The 26,273-nt window shown below is 52.4% G+C and overlaps 9 protein-coding genes across 9 annotated transcripts; 4 read left to right on the top strand and 5 right to left on the bottom strand.

Annotated features, from left to right (window-relative positions):
• Positions 1-48: 48 nt before the first annotated feature.
• Positions 49-3,003, bottom strand: QC761_711580 (uncharacterized protein). The gene is made up of 5 exons (XM_062882708.1): positions 2,636-3,003; positions 1,986-2,575; positions 1,395-1,923; positions 973-1,335; positions 49-925 (listed from the first exon to the last, which is right to left on the bottom strand). Exons 2-5 carry the CDS (start codon positions 2,408-2,410, stop codon positions 269-271), a joined length of 1,974 nt encoding a protein of 657 aa, XP_062728778.1. The 5' UTR covers positions 2,411-2,575; positions 2,636-3,003; the 3' UTR covers positions 49-268.
• Positions 3,004-3,062: 59 nt separating this feature from the next.
• Positions 3,063-4,722, bottom strand: RPS19A (Protein component of the small (40S) ribosomal subunit). The gene is made up of 4 exons (XM_062882707.1): positions 4,154-4,722; positions 3,910-3,925; positions 3,483-3,836; positions 3,063-3,426 (listed from the first exon to the last, which is right to left on the bottom strand). The coding sequence occupies exons 1-4, from the start codon at positions 4,184-4,186 to the stop codon at positions 3,371-3,373; spliced, it is 459 nt and encodes a 152-aa protein (XP_062728777.1). The 5' UTR covers positions 4,187-4,722; the 3' UTR covers positions 3,063-3,370.
• On the top strand, positions 3,136-7,276 carry QC761_711560 (uncharacterized protein; the record flags this gene model as incomplete). Its single annotated transcript, XM_062882706.1, has 4 exons — positions 3,136-4,845; positions 4,954-5,233; positions 5,286-6,393; positions 6,444-7,276. Exons 3-4 carry the CDS (start codon positions 5,793-5,795, stop codon positions 7,274-7,276), a joined length of 1,434 nt encoding a protein of 477 aa, XP_062728776.1. The 5' UTR covers positions 3,136-4,845; positions 4,954-5,233; positions 5,286-5,792.
• A 974-nt stretch (positions 7,277-8,250) lies between these two features.
• On the top strand, positions 8,251-9,306 carry ISA2 ([4Fe-4S] proteins maturation; the record flags this gene model as incomplete). The annotated part of the gene is made up of 2 exons (XM_062882705.1): positions 8,251-8,661; positions 8,721-9,306. 2 exons carry the CDS (start codon positions 8,251-8,253, stop codon positions 9,114-9,116), a joined length of 807 nt encoding a protein of 268 aa, XP_062728775.1. The 3' UTR covers positions 9,117-9,306.
• RPL7 (60S ribosomal protein L7) lies at positions 9,151-12,198 on the bottom strand. The gene is made up of 4 exons (XM_062882704.1): positions 10,982-12,198; positions 10,325-10,436; positions 9,975-10,141; positions 9,151-9,914 (listed from the first exon to the last, which is right to left on the bottom strand). Exons 1-4 carry the CDS (start codon positions 10,990-10,992, stop codon positions 9,455-9,457), a joined length of 750 nt encoding a protein of 249 aa, XP_062728774.1. The 5' UTR covers positions 10,993-12,198; the 3' UTR covers positions 9,151-9,454.
• On the top strand, positions 11,177-12,223 carry RPS14B (ribosomal 40S subunit protein S14B). The gene is made up of 4 exons (XM_062882703.1): positions 11,177-11,399; positions 11,464-11,518; positions 11,648-11,808; positions 11,866-12,223. The coding sequence occupies exons 1-4, from the start codon at positions 11,315-11,317 to the stop codon at positions 12,015-12,017; spliced, it is 453 nt and encodes a 150-aa protein (XP_062728773.1). The 5' UTR covers positions 11,177-11,314; the 3' UTR covers positions 12,018-12,223.
• A 313-nt stretch (positions 12,224-12,536) lies between these two features.
• Positions 12,537-15,853, bottom strand: NIP1 (Translation initiation factor 3 subunit c). The gene is made up of 3 exons (XM_062882702.1): positions 15,110-15,853; positions 14,074-15,059; positions 12,537-14,018 (listed from the first exon to the last, which is right to left on the bottom strand). Exons 1-3 carry the CDS (start codon positions 15,462-15,464, stop codon positions 12,756-12,758), a joined length of 2,604 nt encoding a protein of 867 aa, XP_062728772.1. The 5' UTR covers positions 15,465-15,853; the 3' UTR covers positions 12,537-12,755.
• A 192-nt stretch (positions 15,854-16,045) lies between these two features.
• Positions 16,046-23,887, top strand: PRP8 (pre-mRNA-splicing factor 8). The gene is made up of 2 exons (XM_062882701.1): positions 16,046-21,013; positions 21,071-23,887. The coding sequence occupies exons 1-2, from the start codon at positions 16,377-16,379 to the stop codon at positions 23,547-23,549; spliced, it is 7,116 nt and encodes a 2,371-aa protein (XP_062728771.1). The 5' UTR covers positions 16,046-16,376; the 3' UTR covers positions 23,550-23,887.
• Positions 23,783-25,743, bottom strand: QC761_711500 (uncharacterized protein). Its single transcript, XM_062882700.1, has 2 exons — positions 25,000-25,743; positions 23,783-24,923 (listed from the first exon to the last, which is right to left on the bottom strand). Exons 1-2 carry the CDS (start codon positions 25,519-25,521, stop codon positions 23,910-23,912), a joined length of 1,536 nt encoding a protein of 511 aa, XP_062728770.1. The 5' UTR covers positions 25,522-25,743; the 3' UTR covers positions 23,783-23,909.
• Between the last annotated feature and the right edge of the window lie 530 nt (positions 25,744-26,273).

The following is a 26,273-nucleotide window of genomic DNA, read 5'->3' as shown; positions in this document are numbered from 1 at the left end:
GAGGCCACGACCAACACCATGGGCAATATCTTCCGCCCTGCAACAGACCTTCTGACTTCCTGTTCCTGGCCCTCCTTTTATGGACTGCAAACAACAACAGTAAATTACATTGGAATCGTGGGATTGGAGTTTACGGCAAAAAAGCCCATCGCTGAGCACCGGCGCAAAAAGCCCACCAACTTGCCGTAATAGTCTCGACAAAAGGTAGAGTACACAACGAAGCAAAGGAAAATGGAAAAAAACACACAAACAAGACAAAGCAAAACAGTCAGTCAAACCGAGAAGCAACTGCTCTTGCGAATGTGCTCCTAGACCTGAAGCTCGATTCCCGCCGAACTTCCCTTCTATTTCTAGGGTTGGATTTCCCCCTTCGACCTATAGACGTCTTGGGCTTGCCACGGGTCGTGCGGACGTCAGGCTTACTTCCATTGTCGTTGGTTCCGTCCACGACGTCAACGTCGTTGTCCTTGATGGTGCCAACGCGGCCCTTCTTCAACCGTGCGGAAAGCAAGGATCCCGGCGCCTCTGAAGTAGCGGCTCCAGCATATGTAAACCGCTCAAGATTGAGGGAGATTTGGGAACGGTAAATTGGGTGAAGCAGTGGCTGTCGAGAGGCTTGGGGTGGGCTTGTATGGGCGACAGGAGACTCTATATTGGGCTCATGCCCGTCATCTTCAAAGTAGGCTGAATGCCCGCCCATAGTTGACACGGGGTCAACCCTCTGCGTGCGGCCAGAGACTTCAGAGCCAGGAGATGACACAGGGCTTTTGAAAGCAGGTCGGTGTGGAAGCGAGAAGGTAAGGACTGCTCCATTACTAGGATCAGCTGCATCACAGATAGGTCTAGAAGAGGCCTCGATGTTCTTCTGGATTCTGTTCAGTGGCTTTGCCACTGGTCTAAGATCTGTGGATGGGAACACAGTCCACTAAAATGGTCAGCAAAGTTTATAGTTCAAGGAGACACGGAGCATACAGTATCAGGGGCTGCAGTCCCATTGTAAATCCCACCATTGCTACGAGAATGAGGTGGGCGAACACCTTTGTCTTCAGTCCCCTTTAGCTCTGTCTCGAATTGAATGAGCGGCAGTTGCATGTCATCCTCTGATGGCCGAGTCTCTTTGTCTGATTCATCGCTGTCTTCGTCGTCTTGTTGGATTGCCGAGTCGGAGGATGGGCGACTCATCTGTGCTTTCTTTTGGCTGGTACATTTCTGGCATGTACAGTTTGGACACCCCTGTGGTCCAGATGCCCGATTGCCCGTGACGCAAAATGATATCGACTCGACACATATTAGGATCCCGGTGATCCGCTTCACCTGGTGCAAAAAGTCCCAGCACTGAGTCCTTTGGCATTAGCAAACATCCTTATACTCGAGACCAGCTGGGGATTACTTACATCTTGGCACGGCCCGTGGTCAAGAAAGAGCATAGCCTCCCGGTAGTAGTTGGGGACATCTGCCCCTCGCAGCTCCCTCAGGCGCTCAATATCTGACGTGTTGAAGACTTCCTTTAGGGCCTTCATTACCCACCAGACGGCGAGCTTTTTCTCAACATGGCATGCCGCAAATCGACCCTTATGCTCGGGCAAAGCAGTCTGGTTGCCGTTGTCCCGCTGGGACGCACGAACCTTGAGGCCATGGAGGTGAATAACATCCCTAACCCGTTCTGTCAAGACAACGTTATCAAGAACCCGAGGACCACGGCCTGGATTTGGCTTCCAGCCGCTGACTGCAAACTGCTCAACCTTCACATCTTTGGGAGAAGTGGTAGCAGAGGCTATGAATCCCGCGGTTGCACTAAGAAGCTCATTGCCCTCTTTGCCTGGCTTGAATGTCTCGAAGCCACCTACAGGCTTGAGAATGACCAGGTCCTTGGCACGCTTGTGCAGTCGGCTGCGCGAGTAGTGGTGATTGCCAATTCGACGACTGCACTCTGTTAGGGATCTGTAAAAGGAACACATATTGTAGGGGTGGACCAGAATGCTTACCAAGATCGCAAAGCGGCGGGATATTTCAGAATTATGGCAATTCTCCTTCTCTCACGTTGCAGACTTCGGGAGATTGGGGGAAAGCCCAGGTGTTGGTACATCTTTGGCTTTCGGTCAAACAATGAAGCGCGCGAGTACTCCCAGGTGACACGGCCTTGAAGGTCTTGTGCTTTCCTCGAAGCGCCATATCTCAACAGGAGCTTCGCAATAGCGAGACGACCATAGAGAACGGCTGCCATGAGTGGTGTTGTCCCATGTCGGTCGCGCGCTTCGATAACTTTTCTTGTACCGCCAGGTGACGTGGAGGTGCTCTTCAGGAGCTCTCTCACATGTTGAAGGTCGCCATTGAGAGTCGCAATATGGAGTTCTGAGAGCATCAACGCCTCCCGAGTAAGCTTAATCGAAGTCGAAGAGAACGTCTCCATTTTTTCGACGGCGTCATGAAATGCGTGGGTTGAGGTCAAGAGAATGAGAATAGCGAGAGAAGCTTGGAGGAAAGATTGATGGACCGGGCGACCAAGGAAATCTAGGCTGAGGCTCTCGGTCGTGGACGACGACGACCTTAGGTCGGATGCCTAATAGCTGGGGCACTTGGAAAGAGCATTAGAAGGAAGTCGCGGTCTCGAAGAAGCTGAAAGATTGAAGCCTACCTTGATAGCTAGCCACCTAGGCAACAGTAGACAAGGGGGTGGTGGGTAGTGGTGACCAAGGAGTTACTTTGGAACAGGGGAGACAGCGCAGTGTGGTTGGATTACGTCGACAACCATGACGAACTAGAGGCAATGGCAGGTGTCTAACCATGTAATGACTCGAAGTAGCGAGTGAGAGATGCTTCTCGGAGAGTGCCTTTCACAAAGAAGCGATCGGGTACCTTCCTAGCCAGGAGACAGAAGCGGTTGACTACTTATCTAAATATACGCCTGTGAGAAACAAAATGGTAGGTTAGATGTTGAGACTGGCAGCTTGCTTGGGTCATAAGTGGTTAAGGACACAGCAGGAGAATGTCTGGAGGCCGACGTTGGCATTTGACGAGGTAACTGGGTGTGCTGAGCAGTGGAAACGCGGCCTACGTGTCAGTCACGGAGAAGATGGTACTATTGTTTATTTGACTTGGTTTGTTGGGCATTCATTTACGCTCTACGCGTAGGAAAGCTGGAGAAAACACCGTCTTATGGCAGATATGCTTTAAAAGCTAGCACATATAAAGCCAGCTTGGTCGCCTAGGTGAGCGAGGAAAGGCATGATCAAGCAAGCCATTAAGTCCTTTTTTGACGCCTAACCCATATGCTCCCGGAAATCCATGCCATGCCGACCCTTACGTTTCACACCTTTGCGTACTCAGTAAAGAGCCTGGTATGTAAAGCGACTGTTGGAAAAGACGACATTTACTCGTCATCCTCATCCTCCTCACCCTCCGCCTCAGCAACGGTCTGGGCAATACCTATGTTTACGTACGTTAGCAAAGTGCAAACGGCTCGAGAGATCAAGTAAACTCACGGTCAAGATCACGCTGACCCTGCTGCGTGATGCGGCGGCCACCCTTCTCCTCATCCTGCTCAAGGACCTGGATCTTCTCAAGAGCCTGCATGATCTTGCGATCAACGCTGCCGGAGGCCTCGACGTGGTGGGAGGGGCGCGAGCCACGGTTCTTGGCGCTGCCGTGAACGCGGCGGAGGCGGCCGACACCAACGGTCTTGCGGAGGTAGACGTGACGAGCGACGGCAGCGGCACGGACGTAGAACCAGTCGATGTCCTGGGGAGGCATCTCCTTGGCGGGGCCGGTCTTGACGGTGTCAACCCAACCGGGGACGGGGAGCTTGCCCTGACGCTTCAAGAAAGCGGCGTAGGCACCTATTCAGAGTCAGACATTTGCCGCACTGCGCACCAGACATATCGAGGCAAAACGAAGCAAAGCAAGACTTACCGACGAACTTGTGGGCCTTGAACCAAGCAACACAATATGATTAGCACAATTCCGTCTTCAGAGATCTTTCGACCCCCTCACGCCTGCTCCCATCATCTTCCATGTTGCTGTCTTGACCAGCGGTCCATCGTCGTCGGCCAACCCGAGCCTCGTTTGAGGAAGCTGGCAGCGACTCGGACGGCGAAAGAGAGTGTTCGGGTCTCGGTCGCAAAGGCCGTCATGGCGAAGGGCTCCCAAAACTTACATCGACATCGCGAACGGTGACTCCTCCAGGCATTTTGGCGGTGTGTATGGGGTGATTTGGCGGAGATGGGTGAGGTTGATCGTTCGTGTCGGAAGCTGTCGTTCGGAGTCGGACAAGGCGCAATCGCAATTGAGGTCTGGTATCTGGAAATTTTGCGGAGTGGACGTCTTGGCAGAGAAACGTTGATTAGGGCTGTGGCCCTGGCAAAGAAGCGGGGCGGTTTGGGAGGGAATCAAGTCTTTGACCCTAACCCTTGGTGTGTCGACAATTCCTCTCCACATGGCCCATCACGCAGGCAGTTGGAGCCGTGTATGCAATCTTACGTCCATGATTCATCTGAACATCTTCACGCGGTGACCGACCCCAGGCCAAGAGCACACAACCGCCGTAGTCTTCTCTTATCTACCGGATCCCATCTGCCAGACACCCAGCACCAAGCTTCCCACATGGTCGGCCTCAAGAATGGGCTCCCGGCGAGTCTCAGTTGCACCGAGCTTGAGGGTCTGAGACCCGGGGGAACCATCTGAAGATGTAGTAGTGGAGATATACTAGAATACACAGGACTGCAGGTGAGACGGACTTCATGCATTCGAGCAATAGTAATTCTGCGCGCTCGAGGTCCCATGTACTTTCTCTTCTGTACGAGGTGGTGTAGCAGCAGGGATTTGCAACAACATTTAACCATCAACAATGTGAGTACTTGAGATGAGATTCCCAGACAACGTTATATTCAGCTCTCGTCTACCTCCGAGAACATGAAAGCTTTTTACCTATGTATTAAATGGGAACAACAGTCATAGGAGAGGCCACAACGGTGGGTCGATACTGCTCGACGTCATCCCGGCTCACTGGTTCAAGGTGGGGCCTTCAGCGGGGGATTTTCTTTGATCGCTGCAAACACGAAGGACAACAGCATGGATGCCAGGGTCACAAAATCCCTCTTCCTCTCTTTCTCCAGCCCTTTTCTTCGAGGAACTTTCGTTGAGACGATGGACCCTTCTCCATATCCTGCGTTCTGTGCCGCTGTTGCGAGTGTATTGTGTGGTGGACGACCCCCGATCTTGGCGCCATCTCTGACAGGTATCGTTTCACAGCCCAGGCCGTGATCTCCAAACCCCAGCTCAAAATTCAGCGACTGTGCAGGTCACCCGCTGGCGAGTGTGTCAGGGATGTGCTACAGGGGTGCAGCCCTCCTTTTTGGGCCAAACACATCCCATCTTTTGGCAGGCGTGTAAGCCGTGGAACCAAGCTGCCCTGCCATCGGTCTCTCCCAGCGTCAACAGACAGCGCTTCGCTCTCCGATGGCCTTTTCCGCGCGTCTTTCAACAGGAAACATTTGGCCCTGACCCCTGCGTTATCCTGTCATCACCACCATCCCAGACTCTGATCAAGGATCAACTGATCGGCCCCTGAACTGCCATCCTGGATTTTGCAGGCCATCGCCTTGGTCGCTTTCAACTTCGGCACGAAACAGCCCTCCAAGTGAGCCTAGGTGTACACACATGAGAGACCATGAAACCCCATCATGAAGTCCCTTTTACCCCAAATGCCCGTGTAAGGGGTGATAGGGCCTTCTTGTGGAAGCCCATGAACAGGGATAAGTAGCCAGGCAGGGCCGTCCATTTCGTCTGATGTATCTATGGTATATATCCCCTTCACTCAACTCTCAGCGGGTTGTTGTGAATATCATCCATTTCTCACGTTCCTTCTTCATTTCTTTCTTGTCCTTCTTTTCCAGTCTGCTGCGCGGACATCCATTCCTTTCTTCGAGCAGGTTGATCGGCTGTTTTCTGCCGTCTCTCACTCATTTTCATCTACAATCATGGTGTCTTCACTCACTTCTTTGCTGGCCTGGGCTGCTGTCGTGGGAGCCTCCCCGCTTGTACGACATCGGGCAGTTGACTCCCTCAATGAAGAGGCCACGGCCGAAGCCCATCAGAGGGACAATGGTGCTACCCGGGCTTTCTCCAACGTTGAGATCCGAACATCAGACGGGAGATGCCTTTTCGTTGACGAGCTGTCTGGAGATTTCCGAGCCAACCTTACTCCCGTTCAGATTGCGGACTGCGGTTCTACTGATGGGCAGGGCTGGGACGTCATCACTGCCGGCGCTCATATCAGAGGCGATGGCGTGGCCCTCATTGTGTCATCCTTGACCAATGCTTGCCTGAACTTTGATTCGCGCCGACAAGCCGGGAATCAGCTTCTGCTCTTCTCATGCGGCGGTCGAGCGGATGGAGGTAAGATTATTGGACTGACTGAATAAGAGAATGTATGCTGATATTTTCAGGGGGTGATGTGACTGACTCTCAGCTGTTTGACTTTGACGGCGGTGCCGGCCCGCTTTCACTGAGCCCTCAAAACGAAGGAGGAAACTTTTGCGCAACCGCAAGGGGGAACACTCTTGACATTGCGAACTGTCAGAATGAAGACGCCAGCCAGACCTTCACCATTGGTGGTGGTGCCCCGGCTAGCGGCAACAACGGTGGTAACGGCGGCAACAATGAAGACAACAACGGTGGGAACAACGGAGGCGATGAAAATGCTGGCAACGGTGGAAATGGCGGAAATGGTAGTTCTGGTAATCCTAGCGGTACCTCCATCTCGAGCTGTACTAAAAGTACTCGAACAGTGACTGTTACTCCTACAGCCGCACCTTCAGCTGCCCCTGCCCAGTCAACCACCACTGCCCCTGGTGCCGGGAACAGTAACAACAACGATGGCAACAACAACGGCGGTAACAACAACAACAACGGCGGCAACAACAATAATGATAATGGCAATAGCAATGGCGGTGGGAGCATCCCCTCGGTCAACCCTACCGAACCTGTGCCCGTGTCTCGTGCCGGCGGTACTCTCCAGCCCACTGCTGCAGCTCAGTCTCATCAGCGGGACGAAGGCGCTACCCGGGCCTTTTCCGATGTCACCATCAGGGCACCAAACAACAAGTGTCTCTTTGTCGACCCGACCGCTGGCGACTTTCGACAGAATTTGATTCCTGTCTCGCTTGTGGACTGTACAGGTAGCCCGAACGAGAAGTTTGATGTTATTACCGCTGGTAAACATAACAACAACCGGGAACTTGCTGCTTTGATCGTGAGCACTCTGGTAAGTGATCCCTAACCATTACCATCACCACTAGCTTGCTTTTGGAGAATGTTACTAAGACAACTGCTTTGATAGACCCAGGGCTGTATCAGTGTAGATCTCAGACGCCAGCCAGGGGACACCGTCACTCTGTTCTCATGCGGCGGACGTGCTGATGGTGGTAGGTCCATCTTTGCTTTCCCCCCCTTCGTCCAGGATATAGCGCACCAAGCTAACAGACCTTTTTTCCAGAGGGAGAAACCGATGGTGCTCAGTTGTTTCCTTTCCTTGGGCAGACAAGCTTTGCCTTGGCACCACAAAACGAAAGGAATCAGACTTGCGTCGTGCCTGGAAACGGGAGACTCGAAACCGGACCATGCGCTACTGATGGATCTGAATTGTTCTCGATCTTCGAGTAAACGCAACACTGAAGGTGTCAAAGGGTGCGATTCGGATCTATGATTTCGGACCGTCGATTACTTGGTACCGCGGAGGACGGTGATGGACTTTGGCTAGAAATTGGCTTCTTTTTCTCTTTTGTTTTAACCCCCTTTTCTTCGATTCTTGACTATCTGTATTATAGGGTATTATTTTGGGACTGGGAAGGCGTTCTGGATATCGTAGACTTGAAGACTCGGGCATTCTAGATCTTTGGGATTACTGGAATCACTTGACACATATGAGATCAACAAGAGCAACGAGATCCTGCTTCAGTCTTTTCATTGCATTCAACTTCAGGGTGGATGTTGTGTAACTCAGGTGTCGCCGCCGGTTGTAAGCGCTGGTGAATTAAGACCAAAACCACCCCACCATGATTGGTCAGCGCTTTGCAGCTTCCCGGGTCTCGGCCCTGACATCACCGGAAATTTTGCAAACCTCCCGCCATCGCTTGCAGAACGGCACCGGCATTTCACCGACAGACCAACCCTACCTAACAGCACCTTGTCAACGGCGCTGAGCATCCATCCCCTGAATACAACTGTTCCTAAAGCCGTCTTAAGGAGTTAAGAATGCCACCACTGCACTGTGTCAACCCTCCCGCCACCGCGAGTCTCTTTATCCAGCTCAGCATGCGCCGCCGGGCCATCGCGACCTCACCCTCCATCCTCGATCTTCTCCTCCCTCTGCCAGTGCGGAGCGCCTCTGGGCCAACTCGGGCGCATCACTCTGTGTCTACTGCACGCACTCGCCAAATACCTCACCAATCGGGCCCCAGCCAAATTGCCGCCAGGAGTCCTAGATCATCATGGCGTCCTTGCTCTCCCCGAGGTAATCTCACAAGACGGAGCTTCACAACCACGATGCCGCGGTCTGGCGCCACCACCGCTCCCCTAAGCGGTACCACCCGTGCACTCTTCAATCCCCAAACGGACGATGATGGCCAGGAAATGATGTTGGAGATCACTCCGCGTGCAGCCAAGGTTCGTCCCTGCTATTCAAGTCCGGCTCGTTGAGCTCTCTCTGACGAGCTATTTTACAGCGTCTATCCGAGATTATGGCCAAGGACTCAAACCCATACCTCGCCCTTCGTATTCAAGTAGAGTCCGGTGGCTGTCATGGGTTTCAATATCTGATGAGGCTGGTCACTCTTCCTCCTTCACTGCCTTCCTCCTCGGCAATCGACGGGGCAGCAGAGGAGAGTACATCCGCCATCGGAGAAGATGATACTATCTTTACCTTTGAAGCCGATGGTGAGAGTGCCCCAACTGATTTGACATCTCCAAAAATCATTCTTGACACTCCTTCTCTTGAGCTTTTAAAGGGGAGTAAGGTGGACTTTACGATGGAACTTATTGGATCGCAGTTTAAAATCGTGGACAATCCTCTCGCTACAAGTAGTTGTGGGTGTGGCACAAGCTTTGACATAAAGATATGATAACCTCAGGGAGCATTGCGCAATGATAAGCATGTAGGGCTACTTATTTGGGGAAGACCTATGTAATAATAGACATCAATGCCTGGACGTTGTTCAAATCACTTCATATCAGGGGGCGGAAACACATTGAGCAACAGCTTCATAGAATTGGGCTGCGTCCTGGCCAGTAAGGGGGCAATCTACTTCATCAACTGTGGGAAGAGTGGTGTGCAAGAACGACTTCGTGTTGTGGTATTGATTCCCCGGAGCCACCCAACCCGGCTTCCATTTAACGCCATGCACCCATGCCAATTCTCATGACCAAAGACAAAACCGCAAAACCATCAAAGTCCCCCAACTTAGTTCATCTGGCGGATGAGAGCGTTGATGTGCTCCTCACGGTTGCCAAGGTCACCACCCTCGATGAAGTGCTTGAACTTGCGGGGACGGAAGCCACCGTTGGGGTTGCTAAGCTTGAAGGGCCAGAGAAAGTTGGCAGCCTGCTTGAAGTTGGGGCCGACGGTGACGATCTCGTGGATGAGATCCTCGATACAGATGATGCCGTACTTGCCAAGGTTCTCCTCGACGATGCTGTTGTCGGTGAGGGCAATGCGCTGGCCGTTGACCTTGCCATATCCGCGCTTGTAGATGAGCTCCTTGACGCTCTTGAGGTTGGGGTAACCGTAGGCAACCCACGGCTCGACAACCTTGATCATCTCAGCGGTGGCCTTGGTGACGCGGACGAAGACACCGTTGTTGATCTGGAGGAGACGGAGAAGCTGAAGGATCTTGCGGGGCTTGGGGGCAATCTTGTTGATACTGTGTGGACGTGTCAGTAATGACTCAGAGATGACTATGATTTTCACTGTGGAAACATACCCCTTGATGCGGACAATGAAGATCAACTTGGCCTCAGCGGGGATGTGGAAGGCACCATCCTGCTTCGCAGCGCGCTGGAGGCGAATCTTCTCGCGCTCGGTGTCGCGGTACTCCTTAACGTACTTCTCGGCACGCTTAAAGATGACACCACGCTTCTCCTTGCGGGCCTGTAGAGATGAGTTAGCACAATGTCCACGACGTGTGCCTCCAAAGTACAAACGTCATCATCCATTGGTTCGATCAGACCCGAAAGATGGTTAATTTAGCAACAGCATTGACGTATCTAGTCGCTAGGTTTGTTGTGCATCATATCGCCCCTCCAGACTCAAAACAAAGAGATAAAAACTTACAGCCTTGGCCTTCTCGAGCTCGGCAGCGCGCTCAGCGCGGGCCTTCTCCTGCGACTTGCGCTTCTTCAGGAGAGTCTCGGGAACGAGAATGTCGTTCTGGGTGGGGACGGAACTAAAGTCAACAGATCAGTACGAGGTCCGGACATACACGAGGTATGCGGTAGAGCGCCGTTGGAGAACTGCTGCCTCAGTGCGGCATTCTCTCGTGGCTGACTCGATGTTTTATGTCAGTCGATGGGCGAGCTCGAGTGTGAAGTGACCATTGCAAGCCGTACACAGTGTAGAGAACCCCATCTGTCGACAATCTGAACTGAAGTCCAAATATGAGCTTGCGAGCGCAGGGTTATGGTCCTGACAGGCCTCATTGAGGCTTGCTTGGACCACATCACCAAACGGCAAATGTTTTTAAGGGAGGAGACAAGTCTTCATCCCCAACACCCCATGAGACGTCTCTCAGTCCGCAGGCCACACACCACCAGGCTTGCAAGAAAGAGGGAGAACCATGGGAGGGATCGAGCTGGAGCGATGCCCGGTCTGCGAGGGCAGAGTCGAGAAAAGCGTCCAGTGAGAAGACCACGCCAATCTGCAGAATCTCGTCGAGCGATACACGACGATACCATTCAAGGGCTGAAGGAAAACATCGGGGGTGAGGCATACGTAGCGGCCATTGTTCCGGTTGTCGACGTCGGCGAAGGTTGTCGTGCGTTGCAAAGAAGCAGCGAGAAAGAATTTTCAGCGGTGGTCGCGAGAAAAAGGGTTGGCGAATTGGGAGCTTGGGTGGGGCGGTCGGTACGGTGTTACTTAGGGCTTTCCACTCGCAAATTATTTGTGGCCCCGCACCTCTCTTTTCTGCATTCCCACACCGCCAAACTCCACACGGCGACTCTTCACCGCACCACTGCCTGCCAAAAATTCCGAATATCTGGGGATTGTCCACTTCGAAACTACAACCGCAAATTCCCAGGTCAAGTTTCCGGATCACCAGTCAAAATGCCCCCCAAGAAGGTCGCCCGTCCTGCCCAGGAGAACATCTCCCTCGGCCCCCAGGTTCGCGAGGGTGAACTTGTCTTTGGCGGTACGTTTTTCCTCATCAGGATGGTTCGGTTGGGAGCTCGTCATCGCTAACAGTTCCGGCTTAGTTGCGAGAATCTTCGCCTCGTTCAACGACACCTTCGTCCACGTCACCGATCTGAGGTTTGTAGGCTCCTGAATATGGAATACATGGCAACATTGGGCGACAAGAGGAGGACTCGACGCCTGGTGTTCGTGGGAAAGCAAGACATGAAAGGTTGAGGTTCAGAGGCTAACTTTGGGTGATTCCAGTGGCCGCGAAACCATCTGCCGTGTTACCGGTGGTATGAAGGTCAAGGCCGATCGTGATGAGTCCTCTCCCTACGCTGCCATGTTGGCTGCTCAGGACGTTGCGGCCCGCTGCAAGGAGCTCGGCATCACTGCCCTCCACATCAAGATCCGTGCCACTGGTGGTATGTAACCCACAAATGCACCCAATTGTCGAATCAATCGCTGATCAATTTGAATAGGTAACGGTACCAAGACTCCCGGCCCCGGTGCCCAGTCCGCTCTCCGTGCCCTTGCCCGCTCCGGCATGAAGATCGGCCGCATTGAGGACGTTACCCCCACTCCCTCTGACTCTACTCGCCGCAAGGGTGGTCGCCGTGGTCGCCGTCTCTAAGTTATTGGGACAGCGGTGGTTGCATTTTTCGAGCTGGACTTGGTTCATATCTGGGTTTGACTGCGGCGTTGACAACTACGAGGGGAACGGCGTGGGATTGCCTGGTCTCCATATTCTTGCGTTTGTCACATATTGCCTTTGGCACGACTGCAGTTGATGAAAGAAAGAATCAAAAGAAGGTGCTACTGAAGTAGCCACCCAAAAAGCCCGTGTCATCTTGATTGTGACCTTCTGTTTGCCTTGCTGATTTCTCCAAGCCTCTACCCCTATTTCATCATTTTCTGTGCTCTCGGTGCTTTGAATAGACCCCGTGTACCTTTACGGTAGTAGTTGGTAATATGCTGTTGTGAGGGTATTTCAGGAGGAGACAGCAGCGTGCCCTTTATACCCTCGCAAGACTACACTAAGGTCATGAATCCGTATCTGATTACTTAGTAAATTCCAGACAAGGCATCAGCCAATTACTCAACTTCCTATTGCTTTGCCGTCCTCGACATCGTTTTTGAGTGAGACATCCATGCCAGCAAACATTAAAAAACAATACCACCATACAATTGTAAACAAGTCACAAGAAAAGACATTGAGTCAAATATTAAAAGCCCCACGATTCTTGACTGCCTGCCTATGATCTAAACGTGGTGCAACACCTAAACGCACCCCGAGACCATTTTTGATACGTAACATGCCAAGCCCAATGCAATAGCGCAACGAAAACCATGTATACCCATCGTGACAACCTTAACCGCGGACCGCAGCACCCAGAGCACCACCCGTAAACTGGGTGCCACCAGCCTGTCGCTGAGCGTTTCCTCCAGTCCGCGCCCCGCCTCTGCCACCCCGTTGTCCACCGCCCCGCTGACCACCTCGTTGACCATCCTTCCTGCTGAAGGCATTGGCCGATCCTTGTGTCCGCTGCTCCAGTGTGCGCTCGTTGGTCTCGATGAGCGAGCTCGCCTTGTCTGAGAGAGCCAGGGCCAAGCTCTGCAGACGGCTGAGCTCCACGCCCTTGCGGAAGATGACGGTCTCGGTGACCTGATCGAGGGCAGCCGCGAGCTCCTCGTGGCTGATCATCTTGCTGATAACGGCAGCCACCTTCCTGGAGTCGAGCTCAAACATGGCGCTCAATGTGGAGATGGCCAGTGTGTCGTAGAAGGGCGCATATGTGAACAGGTAAGTGCGCAGACCCTCCTCCTGAATCTGCTTAGCGAGCATCGTCTTGATGTCCTCGGCGCTTGGCATGAGCTCCCAGATCTTGATGCTGTGGATGAAGTGCGTAGCCTTCTTCCACTCACCAGCTGCGAGGGCCTTGGACGCCTGCATGACGTGGTCGCGGGTGTTCTCGGGAGGGCCAGTAAAGATTTGGCGCTCATGATACTCGAGCATACGGCGATATGTCTTGCTGATGACGCGCTTCTTGATATCGGGAGACGAACCAGTCTGAGCCAACAGCGGGATCTCAAGAAGCATGCTGCAGGTCAAGTACACACACTCCAAGAGCTCAAGGTTGATGTGCATGTGGAAGGGTAGCTGCCGTTGTTTCTCAAGGCGCTCTTGCTCGGGAGAAACTTGGTTGAAGCGCTGAATCATGACACCCTGGGCAAGAAGCTCCTTTTGGCGCCCGCTGCCGCAAATCTCTTGGAGAGTGTTTTGGGCGTCATACACGAGACCCTTGCGGAAGGCGCAGAGACCAACTTGAACAAGGGTACGGTTGTAGAGAATTTGGGTGGCAATGTCGAAGTTGGAAATGCTCTCCTGCAAGTGAGATGTGAGCATCATGTCACGGGCCTTGTAGTACTCATCGTGCAACGCCAAGAAGTAGACCTGGCAGAGCATGGCGCGGGCACGGATAATGCCTTCGCTGTGCTCGAAAAGGTAGTTGCAAAGGACGTTGACGAGTTGGCTGGCATCCTCCGACTTATTACGGGGCGTGATGGCGGAGTCGACGCCCGCAGAGACCTGCTTCCAGGCGTTCTCTTCCAAGATTTTGATGACTTGAGCTGGCTATTTTTCGTTAGCAGATAGGCATTACACTGGACGGGGCCTGAAAGGTCCATACCTTGAAGTACACATGATCCAGGCGTCTTTGCATGATTCTGTTGAGACTCTCCTGGGGAACTTCGAGCGAGGCGTCTTTGCGGATGGTCTCGTAGTACAGGAGACCTTGCAGAACAATGTTGTACAGAGAACCCTCGTCGGTCAACCGCTCAATGTATTCAGACGTGTGAGGGTCGATGGCCTGAAGGGAGCGGGTGAGCTCATCATCAAGACGCTCGATATACGACACGATGCTGCCGGGGATCTTGATATAGCTCTCACCAGCGGCAAGGGTTGGTTGCTTGTCATCATCATCCCACTCCTCAGCATTCTCAATCACAACGTGATCCTTCTCGGTCTCGAGAATCTTGAGCAAGGCAGACAGCTCCTTCTCAGCCGCCTTCCAGTGCTCAAGGGGCATCACATTTCCGGCACCAGCACCGAGATCATACCGGGCAGATACAAGAGCCTGGAGAACTCTGATCTGGAGGTAGGGGGTGTTGGCCACCTTGCTGAGCTCCTCCATGATCTTGATTTGCTCGATACGATCGGTGTTCTTCCTGCCTCTTGACTCCAGAATGGCGCGGAGATGCTTGAGGATGCTCTCTGGAGAGAAGGGCATGGCCTTTCCACGCTTGTCGACCCGGGCAAAGCCCTTGTCTTCATCCTCATCAGCCGCCTCGGGAATATAAGTTTCCTTGACACGCAGCTTATCGGCGGATGGTTTGGGTGGGGGGGGGACCTCGTCATCGGATTCCATGAAGGCATCGCTGTCTTTTCGGAAAGCATCGATCTGGCTCTGGTAATCCTTGTTGTTCTTCTTGACGCGTTGCTTCACGGCGTTGAGGCCACGGGCGTTGGTGGCGTTCATCTTCTTGGGGGTGACCTTCTGCTTGGCAAGGGTCTCATTCATAAAGTCCTCCAACTCCGCAATGCACTTGATGTAGCTCTTCGGCGCCTTGCCGCCATCCTGGAGCTTGACGACTTGACGGTTGAGCTTGTCGAATTCTGGCTACATGTTAGCAGACGAGCGACAAGATGGGCAAGCAACCACAAACCATTCGCAATAGAGCCCCAGTCATTGATCTTCTGGCCGTTCTGAATAAGGGAGATGGTCGCCTCGAGTTCGTCATGTCTCTTGTCCTTGGCGCTCTTGACCTTTGTTGTCCCCTCCTCCTCGCTCTCTTCGCTGTCGGAGGATGCTTGGTCAAGCAAGAAGCGAGACAGACCCTTCTTGGCAGGACCGGTCTCATCGTCGCTGGAGGACTCCTCATCCTCCTCCTCCTCCTCCTCCTCAGAAGACTCCTCCTGCTCCTCCTGCTCCTCCTCGTCCTCGGAGGTGGAGTACAGCTCCTCCTCCTCAGAGCTGCTCTCGCTCGAGCTGTCGTCACCGCCGCGGAAGAAGCGAGACATGGTTGCGGTTAGTCGTCAAAAAGTTATCCTTCGGGGGCGGTGAGATCGGAGATCAAGAATAACTTTGCGCAAGGGCGATCGTGGGTTGCCGGCGATGCACAGCAAAAGTCTGACGGGTTGGAGGGGTTCGATAATTAATTTTCGGTGAATGGTGATTTTCTGGTGGGGCGAATTTGGGGCTAGCGAATGCTGTTTCGCCTGGAGCGGAGCGCTATGACAGACTCGAAACTAATGGAGCTGCTCTTCGGCCTCCTCCCTACTTTTTATGACTGGCACCTGCAGCAGTTCTAAACGACAACACCTGGGGATTGGCACTCGTGAGATTTTTGCGCAAGTCGGCCGGAATCGTGCAAGCCGTAGAAGTGAAAGAGCTCTCCAATATTGTTCTTGTGGGGCTCCCTGGCCTGTGAGTCAAGCCCATCCAGCCCGCCACTGAGACAGGTCAGCTGACCCCGCACGTGCATTCATCGCAGACAGTACCTGTACGGTCTGCATTTATCGGGGCAACGGTGGCTTCAAACGGGGGGCTTGGCACAGACGGGACGGCTGACAGGGACCCGGGCGCGCTAGCAGCACTTTCGCGCGCTGTTCTCGCCGTCGCGAAGAGCTGTTCCAGTTCGAGATTTTCTAAACCAAGGCGGCAGCCAATTTCTGGCTTCACCAACAAAACAACCAACCTCACATCACGCCATTAATCGCCGTGAGCCGCTGAGGGATTGTCGCTTTCTCTCTCCTGCCTGGAAATGCGGACGTCATAATAAGAGAAACACCCATACTCCATCTCCCTTAGCAGCGGACAATCTTCGACCACTGCGATAGACAAAGTTACCGACGGCCACGAACGCCAACAAGGCGACCTTCATCCTTCCCTCTCAACCTCCATCCAAGAATCCCTCCTGAGGCCGTATAGAGATGTCTTTCCCTCCTCCTCCCCCCGGATGGGGTCCTCCGCCTCCACCCCCTCCGCCGCCGCCCCCCGGACCGCCGTCCTCACTTCCTCCGCCGCCTGCTATTCCGGCACCACCTCCCCCCGGATACCTGCCTCCCACGAACCCTCAGATTGCCAAGTTTGCCCAAAAGAAGAAGGAATGGCTTCGGGACCAGCGCAATCGGTTTGGCGAGAAGCGGAAGGGTGGCTTCGTGGAGACGCAAAAGGCCGATATGCCGCCGGAACACCTGCGTAAGATTGTGAAGGATATCGGCGATGTCTCGCAGAAGAAGTACACCAATGACAAGCGAAGCTATCTTGGTGCGTTGAAATTCATGCCTCATGCAGTTTTGAAGTTGCTCGAGAACATGCCGATGCCTTGGGAATCAGCGAGGGAGGTCAAGGTGCTCTACCATGTCAATGGTTGCCTGACGCTCGTCAATGAGATTCCACGCGTCATCGAACCCGTATTTTTTGCACAGTGGGCTACTATGTGGACGACCATGCGCAAGGAGAAGAGCGATCGAAGACTGTTTAAACGGATGCGGTTCCCTCCGTTTGACGACGAAGAGCCACCCCTTTCTTGGTCCGAGAACATCGAGGATGTCGAACCGCTGGAGCCGATCCAGATGGAGCTCGACGAAGACGAAGAGGCTGCTGTGTACGAATGGTTTTATGACCATCAACCTCTCCTGGACACGACACATGTCAATGGCCCAAGCTACAAGACATGGAACCTCACACTGCCACAAATGGCGAGCTTATATCGGCTCAGTCGTCCTTTAGTATCTGAGGTTGTTGATCAGAATTACTTTTATCTCTTCGAGCTCAAGAGCTTTCTCACGGCCAAAGCCTTGAATGTTGCGCTGCCTGGCGGTCCTCGCTTTGAGCCACTTTACAAAGATATCGACCCCAATGACGAGGATTTCGGCGAGTTCAACGCCATGGACCGCATCATTTTCAGAAACCCTATCCGAACTGAATGTCGAGTGTCCTATCCCTATCTTTACAATGCTCTCCCGCGCAGCGTCCACCTTTCCTGGCATTCGCATCCTCAGGTAGTGTATACCCGAACAGAGGATCACAATCTCCCTGCATTCTACTTCGACACCAGCATCAACCCCATCTCATCTCGGGCCGTGGCGCCGAAGAACCTCACCATCAGTCATGAAGACGAACTTTTTGGCCAGGGCAGCAACGAGGAGCCAGAAGAGGAGGAGTTCGAGCTTCCCGTGGGTGTTGAGCCGTTCATGGCCGACGAGGAGCTTTATACAGACGACACGGCATCTGCGATAGAACTGTGGTGGGCACCGTTTCCATTTGACCGTCGCTCTGGGCGTATGGTCCGGGCTCAAGATGTTCCTCTGATCAAGCACTGGTACCTCGAACACTGTCCACCAAAGCAGCCTGTGAAGGTTCGCGTCTCATACCAGAAGCTTTTGAAGACGTATGTCCTCAACGAGCTTCACAAGAAGAAGCCCAAGTCGTTGCAAAAGCAAAGCTTGCTCAGGTCCTTGAAGCAGACCAAGTTCTTCCAGCAGACAACCATCGACTGGGTAGAGGCAGGTCTTCAAGTCTGTCGCCAAGGTTTCAACATGCTCAACTTGTTGATTCATCGCAAGAACCTTACCTATCTCCATCTTGATTACAATTTTAACCTGAAGCCCGTCAAGACTCTCACCACCAAGGAGCGCAAAAAGTCGAGATTTGGAAACGCCTTTCATCTAATGCGAGAGATCTTGCGGCTCACCAAGCTCATTGTCGATGCCCAAGTGCAATACCGGCTGGGTAACATTGACGCATTTCAGCTCGCCGATGGTATCCTCTATGCGTTCAACCATGTGGGACAGCTGACGGGAATGTATCGATACAAGTACAAGCTCATGCACCAGATTCGCTCTTGCAAGGATTTGAAGCACTTGATCTACTACCGGTTTAACGCGGGCCCTGTTGGCAAAGGCCCTGGCTGCGGTTTCTGGGCTCCTGCCTGGAGAGTCTGGCTGTTTTTCATGCGCGGTATTATCCCCTTGCTGGAGCGCTGGCTTGGAAATTTGTTGTCTCGTCAGTTTGAAGGCCGCCACAGCAAAGGCGTTGCCAAGACCGTCACGAAGCAGCGTGTCGAGTCACATTTCGATCTCGAGCTTCGGGCTTCGGTCATGGCGGACCTGATGGATATGATGCCCGAGGGTATCAAACAAAACAAGGTCAACACCGTGTTGCAGCATCTCTCTGAGGCCTGGAGGTGCTGGAAGAGCAATATTCCGTGGAAGGTCCCAGGATTGCCTGCTGCTATTGAGAACATCATCCTCAGATATGTCAAGTCCAAGGCTGATTGGTGGGTCTCGGTTGCTCACTACAACAGAGAGCGCATCAGAAGGGGTGCCACCGTCGACAAGACCGTCGCCAAGAAGAACGTCGGCCGCCTTACCCGTCTCTGGCTCAAGGCTGAGCAGGAAAGGCAACACAACCATATGAAAGATGGACCGTATGTATCCTCCGAGGAGGCCGTGGCCATCTATACGACCACTGTGCATTGGCTCGAGTCCCGCAAGTTCTCCCCTATTCCTTTCCCGAGTGTTTCCTACAAGCATGATACCAAGATCCTCATCTTGGCCCTCGAGCGTCTCCGCGAAGCCTACTCCACCAAGGGGAGACTTAACCAGAGCCAAAGAGAAGAGCTGGCCCTTATTGAACAGGCATACGACAGCCCGGGAACTACTCTCGAGCGGATCAAGCGCTTCCTCTTGACGCAGCGGGCCTTCAAGGAGGTGGGCATTGATATGAACGACAATTATAGCACCATCAACCCTGTGTACGACATTGAGCCCATTGAGAAGATCAGCGATGCCTACCTGGATCAGTATCTCTGGTATCAAGCCGACCAGCGTCACCTCTTTCCTGCTTGGATCAAGCCATCGGACTCTGAGGTCCCTCCTCTCCTCGTGTACAAGTGGGCTCAAGGTATCAACAATCTCGACCAAGTCTGGGAAACCGCAAATGGGGAGTGCAACGTCATGATCGAGACCTCCTTGTCCAAGGTGTACGAGAAGATCGAGCTCACGTTGCTCAATTCGCTACTTCGCCTCATCATGGACCACAATTTGGCCGACTACATTACAGCCAAGAACAACGTCACACTGACCTACAAAGACATGAGCCATGTCAATAGTTACGGCATGATTCGTGGCCTTCAGTTTTCGGCGTTTGTTTTCCAGTATTATGGGCTGATTCTCGACCTTCTACTCCTGGGACCTCAGCGCGCCAGCGAGATTGCTGGCCCGCCTCAAAGCCCCAACGATTTCCTCCAGTTCCAGGATCGCGACACGGAGACGAGACACCCCATTAGACTGTACACCAGATACATTGACAAAATTTGGGTCTTTCTCCGCTTCACGGCTGACGAATCGCGCGACCTCATCCAGCGGTTTCTTACCGAACAACCGGATCCAAATTTTGAGAATGTCATCGGGTACAAGAGCAAGAAATGCTGGCCGAGAGATTCTCGCATGCGCTTGATGAGACACGATGTCAACCTCGGCAGGGCTGTCTTTTGGGATCTGAAGAATCGACTACCAAGATCCGTCACGACCATCGAGTGGGAAGACACATTTGCAAGTGTCTACAGCAAGGACAATCCAAACCTCCTGTTCTCAATGTGCGGCTTCGAGGTGCGCATTTTGCCCAAGATTCGCAATCAGAATGACGAGTTTCCCGTCAAGGACAGCGTTTGGTCACTGGTGAACAACGCCACCAAGGAGCGCACCGCCCACGCCTTTTTGCAAGTTACCGAGGAGGACATTCAGAAGTTCAACAACCGCATTCGCCAAATCCTCATGTCCTCGGGCTCAACCACGTTCACCAAAATTGCCAACAAGTGGAACACTGCCTTGATCGCTCTCTTCACGTACTACCGCGAGGCTGCTGTTTCGACTGTCAATCTACTTGACACAATTGTCAAGTGTGAGACTAAGATCCAAACCCGAGTCAAGATTGGCCTCAACTCAAAGATGCCGTCGCGGTTCCCGCCTGCTGTATTTTATACCCCCAAAGAGCTTGGTGGTCTGGGTATGATCTCTGGGTCTCACATCCTGATCCCAACGAGCGATAAGCGATGGTCCAAGCAGACCGATGTCGGGGTCACTCATTACCGTGCCGGCATGTCTCACGACGAGGAAACCCTTATTCCCAACATCTTCCGCTACATCATTCCCTGGGAGGCCGAGTTCATCGATTCCCAACGCGTCTGGACGGAATATTCGCAGAAGAGGCTTGAGGCCAACCAGCAAAACAGGAGGCTGACCTTGGAGGATCTAGAAGACAGCTGGGATCGGGGTCTGCCGCGCATCAACACGCTGTTCCAAAAGGACCGCAGCACGCTGAGCTTCGACAAGGGGTTCCGCACCCGGGCAGAGTTCAAGATTTATCAGTTGATGAAGAGCAATCCGTTCTGGTGGACCAGTCAGCGACACGACGGCAAACTTTGGAACCTCAATGCCTATCGCACCGATGTCATTCAGGCACTGGGAGGTGTTGAGACGATTCTCGAGCATACTCTTTTCAAGGCAACAGGCTTCCCTTCTTGGGAGGGTCTATTCTGGGAGCGGGCCTCCGGTTTCGAAGAGTGCGTAAACACCCTCTAATCCACATCTCAGCATGCAGTGTACTAACTATTTCCCAGATCAATGAAGTTCAAAAAGCTCACAAACGCCCAGCGGTCCGGTCTCAATCAAATCCCCAACCGTCGGTTCACTCTTTGGTGGAGCCCAACCATCAACAGAGCAAATGTTTACGTTGGTTTCCAGGTCCAACTGGATTTGACTGGTATTTTCCTTCACGGCAAGATCCCGACCCTCAAGATCTCTTTGATCCAGATTTTCCGCGCCCATCTGTGGCAGAAAATACACGAGTCGGTTGTCATGGATCTCTGCCAGGTCTTTGATCAGGAACTGGAAGCTCTGAGCATTGAATCTGTTCAGAAAGAGACGATCCACCCGCGTAAATCCTACAAGATGAACAGTTCCTGCGCAGACATCCAGCTGTTTGCCAGCCACAAGTGGAATGTTACGCGACCGTCCCTTCTGTTCGACAATAAAGATGTCATCGAGGCAACCACGACAAACAAGTTCTGGATTGACGTTCAGCTGCGCTACGGCGACTACGACTCCCATGATATTGAAAGATATGTCAGGGCCAAGTATCTGGATTACACCACCGATAGCATGAGCTTGTACCCATCGCCTACCGGCCTCATGATTGGTATCGACCTTGCCTACAACCTCTATTCTGCTTACGGCCAGTACTTCCCAGGCCTGAAAACGCTGGTTCAGCAAGCCATGTCCAAGATCATGAAGGCCAATCCTGCTCTTTATGTGTTGCGTGAGCGTATCCGCAAAGGTCTTCAGCTGTATGCCTCCGAGAGCAACCAAGAGTTCCTCAACTCGCAAAATTATTCCGAGCTTTTTAGCAATCAGACTCAGCTCTTCATTGACGACACAAATGTGTACCGTGTGACGATCCACAAGACCTTCGAGGGCAACCTGACCACGAAGCCCATCAACGGTGCCATCTTTATCTTCAACCCTCGGACTGGGCAGCTGTTCCTGAAGATTATCCACACCAGCGTCTGGGCAGGGCAGAAACGCTTGGGCCAGTTGGCGAAATGGAAAACGGCTGAAGAAGTGGCAGCATTGATCAGATCCCTTCCAGTAGAAGAGCAGCCCAAGCAGCTCATTGTCACGCGGAAGGGTCTTTTGGATCCTCTGGAGGTCAATCTCCTGGACTTCCCCAATATCTCGATTCGCGCTTCTGAGCTCCAGCTTCCCTTCCAGGCTGCCATGAAGGTGGAGAAGCTTGGCGACATGATTTTGCGTGCCACCGAGCCTCAAATGGTTCTTTTCAACCTCTACGATGAGTGGCTCAAGAGCATTTCTTCATACACAGCATTCTCTCGTCTTATTCTCATTCTCCGTGCCCTGCACGTCAACCAGGATAAGACGAAGTTGATATTGCGTCCCGACAAGACTGTCATCACTCAGGATCATCATATCTGGCCCTCCCTCTCGGATGAGGACTGGATCAAGGTCGAAACGCAGCTTCGTGATCTGATCCTGAATGACTACGGGAAGAAGAATAATGTCAATGTCTCCAGTTTGACAAGTAGCGAAGTACGCGACATCATCTTGGGTATGGAAATTTCGGCCCCCTCTCTCCAGAGACAACAAGCTGCCGAGATTGAAAAGCAGCAACAGGAGCAGCAGCAGCTTACTGCTGTCACAACCAAGACTCAAAATGTGCATGGAGAGGAGATTATCGTCACGACAACATCGCAGTTTGAACAGCAGACATTTGCGTCCAAGACCGAGTGGCGCACGAGGGCTATCGCCACGTCGAATTTGCGGACAAGGGCGAACAATATGTACGTGTCACCACTGGACAATGATGTGGATGACATCACATATGTGATGCCCAAAAATATCCTCAAGAAGTTTATCCAGATTGCCGATCTTCGAGTGCAGGTCGCGGGCTATTTGTATGGAGCTTCGCCTGCCGACAATGATCAAGTCAAGGAGGTTCGCTGTATCGTCATGGTGCCCCAGATTGGTGGTTTGCGCAATGTTCAGCTGCCTCAGCATCTCCCTCAACATGACATGCTCAAAGGAATGGAGCCTCTCGGCATTATTCACACGACATCTGGTAATGAGCTTCCTTATATGTCGGCCATGGATGTTACCGATCATGCCCGATTGCTTGATGCCCACCCATCGTGGAGCAAGGAGAGCACCCTAACTGTGGCAGTGTCTTTTACACCGGGCAGTGTCTCACTGTCAGCCTGGGCGCTCACGCCGCAGGGCTACAAGTGGGGTGCAGAGAATAAGGATGTCGGCAGCGACCAGCCCCAGGGGTTTACCACAACCATGGGCGAGAAGAGGCAGTTACTGTTGAGTGAAAAGTTCAGGGGCTTCTTTCTAGTGCCTGAATCAGGGAAGTGGAATTACAGCTTCATGGGTAGTGCCTTTGGCGGCCTGGAAAAGAAACCGGTCCATGTTAAGCTGGATACACCTGCGCCGTTTTATAGCGATCAACACCGTCCGATCCACTTCTCCAGTTTCAACGAGTTGGAAGATATCTGGGTGGACAGACAGGATAACTTTGCATAGGCTGATCAAATGTCGAGGAGGATGTATCAGAGCAAGCGGGTAGTAAGGGAAAAAGCATGGTAATTTGTACTGCACATAGGGGGTGTTTCTTCAAGGCGTTTCGTACTTTCGGGTTTGGGGTTTTTCATGCTTAATAATTAAGTGGGCAAACCTTGGGTGTTTGTCAGTCTGTAAAAAAAGTCATGCAAGAAGGATGGTGGCTCACTGGGAGGATGGAAATAAGGATATGTTTATGAACAAAGCCTAGGTTTCTCGCCATTATGTCCTAATCCTCTGCCAAAAGGTGACAAGAAACATGAAGCATATTGATGTAAGATCATCTTGATCCTCACCAACGAATAGCTGGATCCGAGCCTGACTTCAAAGGGGTAATTTCAGGCCCGGTTTGACAACAGTGATTATCTTTTTCTCAGTGAATGCCTCGACTCCAGCCATTCCACCAAAGCGTCCATATCCACTGCCACCCCCTGTCCCTCCCTGTGGCAGGGTGGATTCCACATATAAGCTCGGCCCGTTGATGTGACATGCCCCTAACCTGAGCCGCTTGGAGATGTCCAAGGCCCTCATTGTATCTTTTGAGAAGACACTCCCACATAAAGAAAAGTCGCTGTCATTTGCTGAGGCCACCGCCTCGTCGTCCGTTTCGAACTCGGACAGTAACATGACAGGCCCAAATGTCTCGACGTGTGCAATATCCATATTTGTGCTGACATGTTCAAGAATATGAGGTCGGATAATGGTACCTCTCGGGCCAGTGACTTGGAGATCACCAGCAAGCAGTTTCGCACCACCGTCTACCGCACTCTTGACCAAGCTCATCACCCGTTTTGCATGAGCCGACGTGAACAATCCAGATATCGAAACTGCCGGGTCCTCCAAGTGATTGCCGGTCTTGATAGTTTCCACCTTCTTCAGCAGTTTCTCTTTGAACTCCCTGCTGATTGACTTGTGCAATATCACTCGCTCGGTCGACATGCACACCTGTCCACTAAAAGCCAAGGCCCCAAACACCACCGCCTCGACCGCATCGTCAATGTTGGCATCCTCAAAGACAATAACAGGGGCCTTGCCACCGAGTTCCAAGACACATTGTTTTAGGCAGGTGGCTGCCCAGCCAGCGATGATCCTCCCCACTCTGTCGCTTCCCGTGAAGTTGACTCGAAGAATCTTGGGGTGCTTAACCGCCAATTCAGTCACCTCAGGCGTCCGTTCCGCTCTCGTGGGCAAAACGTTGACGCATCCTGGCGGTAGGCCCGCGGCAGTCAACGCCCGTATGGCCAAATCCTGACTTTTTGGGCTGAACTCGGATGGTTTGAGGACTACCGTATTGCCGCAGAGCAATGGGACGGCAATTGCTCTTGCGGTGAGGTTGATCTGTACAGAGATAATTAGCTCTCTGAGTCATGAAAATAAAACGACAAAGAGACGAAGAAAAGAGGAGTCAACCAACCGGAGCATTCCATGGTGAAATCGCAAACACCACGCCCACCGGCTGCCTTTCCACCCAAATTGTCGTTCCGGGCCTGTCAGCTGGGACTATCTCTCCTCTGATTTGAGTGGCCAGGCTCGCGGTTTCCCGAAAAAGGCCCGCGGTGGCAAAGACGTTGATTTTGACCCAATGCATAGTGGCAGACACCTCCTGGGACATGAACTCTGGAGCGTCCCCTGTGATGTACGATTCCATAATGTCGGCCGCCTTGAGGAAGATGCGTCTCCTTGCTGAAGGCCCTGTCTGTGACCACGTCTGGTAGGCCGAGTGTGCATTCTCGATGGCGGTTTCGTAATCAGCCTTCGAAGCAGAAGCACAGTTGTAAAGGACGCTGCCCGTTATTGGGTTTCTGACTGGGAAAGTTTCCTTGTCTGAGCTGGGGATGTATTTGCCGTTGATGAAAAGAAATTGAGGCTGGGAAAGAGTACTGGTTCTCTCAGAGACTCCCCCATTATTCGATGTAGTTGGGCTGTGAGATGCCATTTCTTGGTATTTTGAAACTGAAATGTGGATGTCGTTCAGATTCACCGTTCATGGTGAGAGAAAGCCACATGAAGAGAAGAGCGCGCATGAATTTTATTAGCCTCGAGCAAGATACTCCGCATTATGCGGATATACTCCAATAAAATAAACCCCTAAACTCGGAATTGGCACCCGAAAGGGTGCCGTGAAGTGCGGAGAAGCCGGCACTTGCGGGGCTGTGATGATGGCAGTCGGACATTAATATATCAACGACAATAGTTGGATAAAATCGTGCCGAGAATCAAATCTTTATCAGTGATAGCAAAGTTCTAGGTTGAACTATGTTTCGCTCTGCGAACATATCTAGGTACGTAGTATCTGCTGCGGTATGATTCTTGGCACAGATAACCTTGACTAACTACAACGGTAGTGACACAAGTCACTGTTGTATACGGACATCATTGCGCTGGACTTAGCGCAATATAATTTTGCAGTGAGGTAGTTTTATCCACCTGACAACACATATGCACACCCAACTCGAGACATATAGGCCATACACACAGCTCAGGTGCATATCAAACTGAGTTTAACAGGGGCCCAACAAGTAACGTACATTATAAGCGAGTGCACCATATAAGCGAGTGCACCATATAAGCGAGTGCACTACTCTCCACCACCCTACTACAATTACCCTCAATTGTAATACACCAACACTATTAACCTACTACAATTACATCAGAAACAGCTGAATCAGACTCTTCTGCAACCTGTCA

Source organism: Podospora bellae-mahoneyi, chromosome 7, assembly GCF_035222275.1.
Source record: "Podospora bellae-mahoneyi strain CBS 112042 chromosome 7, whole genome shotgun sequence".
In the NCBI taxonomy this organism is placed as follows: Eukaryota; Fungi; Ascomycota; class Sordariomycetes; order Sordariales; family Podosporaceae; genus Podospora; species Podospora bellae-mahoneyi.
The sequence above is the reverse complement of the archived record's forward strand: the minus strand, read 5'-3'. Positions and strand labels throughout refer to the sequence as shown.